Source organism: Microtus oregoni, unplaced genomic scaffold, assembly GCF_018167655.1.
Source record: "Microtus oregoni isolate MIOR12 unplaced genomic scaffold, Mior012 000026F_ref0000081, whole genome shotgun sequence".
In the NCBI taxonomy this organism is placed as follows: Eukaryota; Metazoa; Chordata; class Mammalia; order Rodentia; family Cricetidae; genus Microtus; species Microtus oregoni.
This window is the reverse complement of record NW_024543085.1, coordinates 11849786-11857500: the sequence shown is the minus strand read 5'-3', so window position 1 is coordinate 11857500 and position 7715 is coordinate 11849786. Positions and strand designations below refer to the sequence as shown.

Below are 7715 nucleotides of genomic sequence, written 5' to 3'. Positions count from 1 at the left end.
CCACACTGAAACATGACACAAAGGCAAAGCTCTAACCTCTGTGCAGAAATGCCTCAGCAGAGTTTAAATAAACACAGTCTCTATGCCAAAAAGACACATTTTGAATCATATTAATGAACAAGAGATGTCGAGACACTAGCAGAAAATCAGACAATGTACTCTGTCTTCTGTTACCTCCCCTACTACAAACCCCAGTGTTCTTTTTAGACAAGAGTGGTGCAGGAGGGGCGATCTGGTAATCACTAATCATCAGGCCCGATGGGGGCCTTAGTGGAAAGTAGCTCACAAACTTTCATTAAACTAGAGTCACTCAGTTGATTACTCTAAGTTTCTGTGCAAACATTCTCTGGGTGAAATAACAGCATATTCTTCTTCACAGTCTATGCATCTGACTACATTACCAGGTGAAGCTTAAGTCCCATATTTTTTTTAAGAGAAACCGTAGCTTTCTTTATTTTCTCTAAGGGCTCATTTTCACTTGGAGATAAACTCTTTAAATTAACATCAGGTATGATATGCAGTAAGACACGCCAATATGTGATATGCATCTTAACTAAAACAGCCATCAACACAATAAGATAAAACTGGCTATAAAATACTATGATACTTTTGAGAAAACATTTGCTAAGAGAAAAGAAAAACAAATCTATTTGTTGGTATCATGCGATTGATCTGAGTCTTCTGGGCCCACCACATGCCTTTCTATTTGTGATTGGTACTGCTCCTGCTTCTTGGGTGCGGGGGGGGGGGGGTGGCTCAGAATGGGTTGCCTTTTAATATCTGTAAACCTATCACAGAAAGCTATTCCCCCTGGCTTGAGCCACAAGGCAGTGATTTGTGCACTGATGGGTCTACTTTGTTTAGTGTCGCCCACAGCGTAGATTGGATAGATTTTGTAAAAGATAGCATTACTTTAAAAGAAACATACAATTTGACAAGCGATTGCATTTTCCTTTCATTTTATCGCCGAGCTTTTCATCACAGTCATTGTTTTCTAACTGTCCCTGAATTGATCATTTTCTTAGTCTGTTACATCAGCACAGCTATTTACTGTTTATAAAGCAATATGCACTTACAGGTTTGGGAGATGGTTTGGGCTCTGAGGGTCGCATGTGCAAGTGGGTCATCATCGCTTGAAGACGTTCACGTTCCTTCGAAAGCTGTTAGGAAAGAGGGAGATCAGAAGCGTTTTAGAAATGACTGATCCAGCTATTTTATTGCAGCGATACATCTTATCATTGAGCTTGTCTCCCAGTAATGATTCCTGCATATAAAAGCCTGGGACAAGAAACTTAGCTGGTAGAAAATGCAACTTTAGCTAGAGAAGGAGAAAACTTTTGTAGCTTTTTCTTATGTTAAAAGGTCAGGGAAAACAAATAACACTTCATCTTTTTGTCAATAAGAGAATGGAGGTCACAGTTGCTTCAACAGTAACAAGTTACCCAAACCATAAATTAGAAGGCCCATGGTGTCTCTTTAAAGTCCTGTGGACACTGTTAGCAATGGACTAGGGCCAACAGCTGTGAAAGGGTGAAGGGTTCTCAAAGCGAAGTGCCTGCCGGGATTGTCTATACACTTCATGCATTCCCACCGAGGTCCAGTTAGTGCCCCCTGCAATCTGCCATCATCAATCTAATTCAATAGAGTGACAGAGACCAGGCAGTGTGAAACGCTGAACTCTGCCACCAAGTCTGCATCCACACTTGCACTGGGTCTCATTACAACTGACGGACCTTACTTTTCCATCAGTCAGACACAGGAGAGAGAGAGAGAGAGAGAGAGAGAGAGAGAGAGAGGCATAATTGGTCACACTGCAGATTGTATCATCAGCTGACCTCTTTATGCGTTAGTCCACCCTTTAGCAATAGTAAACAGGTCTGCCCAAAGCTCTCTGTGCCACTGTGATGATGATACATTTTACATCTCCTATGTTATTTGGCAACTCAAACATTTTCACTTCTCATGGAAAAAACAACAGCATGATGGATTGGAAACAATGAGAGGTGTAGGAAACAGAAGAAAAAACAAGTTATATGCTTAATTAAACAAAGCAAAGGGTTTTAGGAAAACATCTTTAAGATGATATAAGAGAGGATGCCTTAATGCGGTGCCAAACCATAACAAAAGTAAAATCTGGGGTGTTATATTTGCTTTTGTATGAGGTTAACAATTTCTGTTTAGTTCTGGCAAAACTCTGCTTTAATGTGAAGTTTGAAAAACAAAACTTCAATGGTATTTATAGAGTACCTATAACACTAAGGAATGTGACATACAGTATTCTTTGTCAATATGCTAGCCAAAGAAAAGAATCAAGTATTGTAATGTTTTGCGTTCTGAGTACAGTAGACACAGAACTGAGGCTATTCTTCTGGATAGTTCATTCACAATATTAAAAACAGAGACTCTTCTGTTATAGTCTGCAATTCCATAACATGGGGGACCCAGAATAGCTTGTGTAAAAATTGTTTGGGCAACAATGGCATATCTTATGAAATTTGGGTCTTACAGGTCTTGGTCTACAATGCAAAAACTATAGACTGTAACAGTTCGGAGATATTCAAATATATACAACAGGGTCTAAAGCTTATATAGGTCCAATTGATAAGAACATCAAACGATGACAATCTACCCCGTGGTCAACTGTTGTTATTAAACGTAACTTAAACTCCATGTATCAGAACAAATACAGTGTTACTGAGACACTATGATGCAGTCAGGAAGATCCAACCCCTTGCTCTTTACTCAAGTTAGCACAGCAGAACTCGGAGAAAAGTGCACATGAAGTGGGCACAGACAAACCTGTATTTCTAATTGCTGTACGACTTGCATTTGCACTCGGCATTGGGCGGTGCTCCGGTCATCCAACGCATGCTCATTGTTAAGGTGCCTGTGAAACACAACACACAGAACAGAATGCTGGGTGATACCACTGCAGCGATACATGCTTAGTTTCAAACGTTGTACCTCTTCAAGGAACTTGTGTATTCCTTTGCGGTTGGAAAGTGGAATGCCTTGAAGTCATAGAGAAAGAAAGGAAATGTGCTCCGGCATTCAGTGAAAATTATTCGTGTGATATAAAGAGACTCTTCAAATAGCTCAAAATGTCATTGTCTCCAAGCCTATGCCATTACAAAAACATTTCTCCATTCATGTACAGAGTAGAAGTAGAAATCATGATATGTTTCAGATTTTTTCCATATTCTCTGAAAAGAATATTATGTGTGTGTGTGTGTGTGTGTGTGTGTGTGTGTGTGTGCGCGCGCGCATGCATCCACACACACCCAAACGTGAACGTGTGATCGGCAGTTCTCTATTTCATTTATATTAAAGTTTGTTGTTTGTATGTTGATTCTTTTGTGAGGTGAGGTATGAATCATGTAAAGGTCACAGACTTTTCCATAGAAAATCCACACCCACAAATAATGATAATTTTCTCTTACTAATACATAAAATATACTGAAGATTCAGAATAATAATATTGGTACTTCATGTAAAGAGTCCTAACTGGGACATATCTTTGACATACATAAACATGTATGAAGAGGTCATCCTAACGAACTTAATCTCATCATAACATATGTGCTTATTGTTTTACCCAAGGGCTGAGGGTGTCTCCGATGCATGGTATCCTACCGTGTCAAAGATAAAGTAGTACAGCAGCATTTCCAATAAACATGGAAATATTCAATAAAGTTTGCTTTGTAATTTTTAATATACTATTTATCTGATGACTTCCCAAATTAAGAAAGTAATTTTCAGATAATTCAGTTCTTTTGGTGTGTCTAGTTATTCAATGGGTAATGAAGCCAGCAATTTAAGAGACCCAGAAAGGCAAAGGTATATTGAATAAAACACATAATTAAGAATTCACACAATTACCTCTATGTATTACAGTATTGTTTAAGATAGTTTGAAGGCATTCTTCTAATTCTAAGCATACCGAATTCAAGAAATAATTGTGTTCCCTTTTTACTTATGCTACTTGATGTGAATTAGCAGAAAAATGCATGAACAGATACATATGGCATACAATAGGAAGACTTAAGATGTCAATGACTCGTAGCTAACTTGTAAATAAGCGGGATTATCTGCGTGTACGTCTACGTTTAGACACCGGCAACCTTTGCTCCTTTTCACCCCAACTTTGATAAATTAAGCTGGTTTGTTTTAACACCTTCTCACTGATTATAGCAACAAACCTCCATGCATCTTGCTATAATTGCCAGGCTTGGCTGCTGATAAACCGTGGACTAAAACAGTGAGGTGGATCAGGTCAAGCTATAGTTGTGTGCCCAGGGCACATGAGAGTTCTTTCCCATCCACCCCTCCAGTCTGCTCTGACTCAGCTCCAGCAGGATCTGCTAGAAACCTGGCTGTAATGAGGGCTGGAATCATTCAAGCTCTCTGGGAAGAAGGCATGGAATGTCAGAGGGATAGCTGAGTGGCGTCAAATGTCACTAATTTCTAATAAACAAGACATCATTAAAATTGTTCTTCAAGGTTTCGTCGCCCAAATTGTAATGACCAATGAAGCAATGCCCTAGCAGTATTGACACGATAATGTCTTGCATCTTTAAGGTTGGTACTGCTGTTTTTTTGTGAGAAACACTTTTTTTTCCCCACCATGAACTCTTAGGGAACACACACATAATTTATCCTGCAATCAGCTTAAAAGATGCATATTTTTAAATAAGCTATACATAAAGATTAGGATATAAATAGAACTCAGAAGATAAAGATTATGTGGTTTTACCTTAAAAGGTATATTTAGTATAACACATACTTTTGCATGAAATCATTTTTAAAAAGAATTTTTATACTTGTTTACTTCTTAGTGATAATTATCTTATATTTATAGAACTAAAAAAAGTACAAAATGTTTGCATTATATGCTTGGGTCTAAGAGACCTATTCAATTTATCTCTGCAGCTTTTATTAGAATAGGGACTGGAGACTACAATAATAGTCAATGAGGTTTTGTCTTGATTGAATTTTTCAGTGGAACACAAAAGAACCTTGCCATTAAAATAGTCCTTTATTCTCCTGTATGAAGGCGAAAGGTTTTTAAAGTGTTGTGATGTTCAGTAATGAGCCTCTATCTAAATTATCATTGGTGACAAACTCACAAAGCACTTTTCGAGGACACATAGTTATGAAATGCCACGGCTGCCACTTTCTTTCCTGTAATTATAGGCTAGCTTGCAGCCCTTCAATGATCATTTATAGAACAGCCTCCAGTGGATTACTGAGAACTTGAAAAACACATACATACCTCTGCCACATCTCCCTTATCCTTTTCTCGCTATTGTTTACCAGTGATATGTAAAATAATGGTGCCTATTCATTCCCCCTACTTAATTATGCCAATCAAAGTACAGAAATAGTGTCGGATATAAATACAAAGCAATAAGACCAAATAAATAGGCTAAGTATTAACATTAAATTATGAATTTATGTATTTATGACTATTTTGTGTTCAAATTATTCTCTTTTATGTTTTTATAACCATCTCAGGTACTACATATTGCTGTTCAAAAATTCTCTATGATTTATAAATCAAGAATAAGATAATACTGAAAAATGAGAGGATCGGTGGATTTTTGCAGTCAGTGCCTAATTGCTGTTTCAAAATGCATATGCAAAGGGACATTTCATTAATCATTTAATCATGTCCCTTGCAGGAAGTTGGAAATAATGTTGCCAATACCCTTTTCATATGAATTCTCCATGATACCATCTTACGCATTTGATATATTGCCTATGTCATAAATTATGGTTCTTACAAAGGACCAAGTGTGATTGTTATCCCTGAAGATGCTTGTTAGAAAACCTTTATTAACTTTCTTGTTTAAGGTATTGCTAGTTCTATTTCACAGCTTCATACTAGCCAACAAGAATGCTTTCTGGTGGCAAAGGTCTGTAAATTACCAATGCAATCACTAGCACCATTTCACAGGCCTGGTCTACTTCTACTGGTCTGCTAACAAGGCGATTACACACAAATTACTGAATGCCTATGAAATATTTAAATGCATTCTGCTCTACTATGCATTAATAAGAGCAAAGCAAGCTCTGGAATTCTGGTTAGCTCCAGTCCCTAATGTCCCCTAATGAGCCTCTTACCGAGACTGCAGTTCAAACAGAGAGGTGAAGAAAAAAATGCAAAGGGGGCCTTCAGAAAGGCAGCACTGAGCAAACATCGTGGGAGCCACTTCTAATTTATGGGTCACTTTATAGCTATATTGATTTTTGTTTTCAAAATGGAATAAATGATGTGCTCTACTGACGTTCTTTCAGAAATGCATTGAATCTGTGTGCTAGGTAGGCAGTGTGAACTGCAGGCAAAAACCATAAACAGACAGCCAAAGTCTCCCTAAAAACAATTAAGCAAACAATCCAGGAAGACAGAAAGTATGGGGGGTGCTATTTCCAATTTATTTAACTTACAATTCTCTTCAACGAAGCTTTTATGTTATAGACACATATGTTAACTACAATTATACAATTGTACACTGCAGATTAGTGATTCCATTTTCACCTCTAAATTTTCAAACCCATTTAAAGATATAGCATTTTATAAGCTAAAAGGGGGAATGGGCTTAAATCCAATTGTCTCAGAGACTGTTTTAACAAAATGTTTCACTTGCACATCACTGGGGGTTGATTTATTTTGCATCAAGCTTTTTATGTTTAAGCACTGACAGGAGTTTAAATACAAATGTTAGCTGTCACTGTTCATTTAGCTGATTACGTGAGATGCCTTAGTTTTGAAAGATGTGGGCACTGTCACCAAAAGAAACAACATTCTGACAAGTTCAAAGAATGCTTTCTTGAGGTCATAATTTTGTAGCCATGCTGCTTAGTGAAAGACAAAGAAACAGACAATACACACTAAGTAAGGACATAAATTTCAGAGTAGTTGGCTGCAAGGGAAAGAAAACAAATTTTCGCTAAATAAATGAATCTGTTTCCACTGCTTTTTTTTTTTTGCTACTTTACTACAGTGTCAAGCCTTAATGCACCAATCGCCAACCATCTTCACTCATTCCTGCTCATTGTTTAATTGATCTTTAGAATGCTGATAGGTACATAAAAATTTTAAAGAATAATAGCCATTGTGGCTTTCTCAAAGGACAGTATTTCCGGTGCTGCATCTTCCTCTATGTTTTGTTTGCTGGCACCTGTGCTGGCAAGTTCAAGAACACTTGTCTGCTAACTGGAATGCTACACTTTAAACCTTTTGGCTTAGGCTTTGAAAGTCAATACATCTATATTCAAGCTGACACTGGGTGCAATGGGATGGCAATTAATTCTGCAGTCCAACTACACTAAAGTTTTGTCAGATGTGATTACACTTTGACATTTATAAGACAGTAATGAAGAAGTAGTATTAATGCTTTTAGTGATCTGATGAGATCCTCAATTGCTGGTCAGAAACAAAGAATGGTTAAGTTCTGTCAATTCTCACTTTCCATCAAAGTTTGTGATTTTCTCCTGAAGGATGTTAACTTGGATCTTATCTTGTACTTTTGCTTCTCCTTTATTGTTTTAACAATATGTGCACTAATTTTCATTTTTTGTTAATAGAAAATTATACCCCACATGCTAATAGATATGTAGATAAAATAAAATTTCTGGGAATAATAACATTTGGTCTCTGAGATCACATATATATGTATATGATACACATAATATAAATATATCTATCAGATACA

The 7715-nt window shown here is 37.1% G+C and overlaps 1 protein-coding gene across 1 annotated transcript in view; it reads right to left on the bottom strand.

Moving 5' to 3' along the window:
- Foxp2 (forkhead box P2) overlaps positions 1-7715 on the bottom strand; it is a 494130-nt gene that overhangs the window by 37559 nt on the left and 448856 nt on the right. Inside the window, exons 11-12 of the mRNA XM_041675445.1 lie at positions 2800-2887; positions 1077-1160 (exon numbers count right to left, since the gene is read on the bottom strand). Of these exons, the coding sequence (XP_041531379.1) occupies positions 1077-1160; positions 2800-2887 (172 nt within the window). The remainder of the gene's footprint in view (positions 1-1076; positions 1161-2799; positions 2888-7715) is intronic.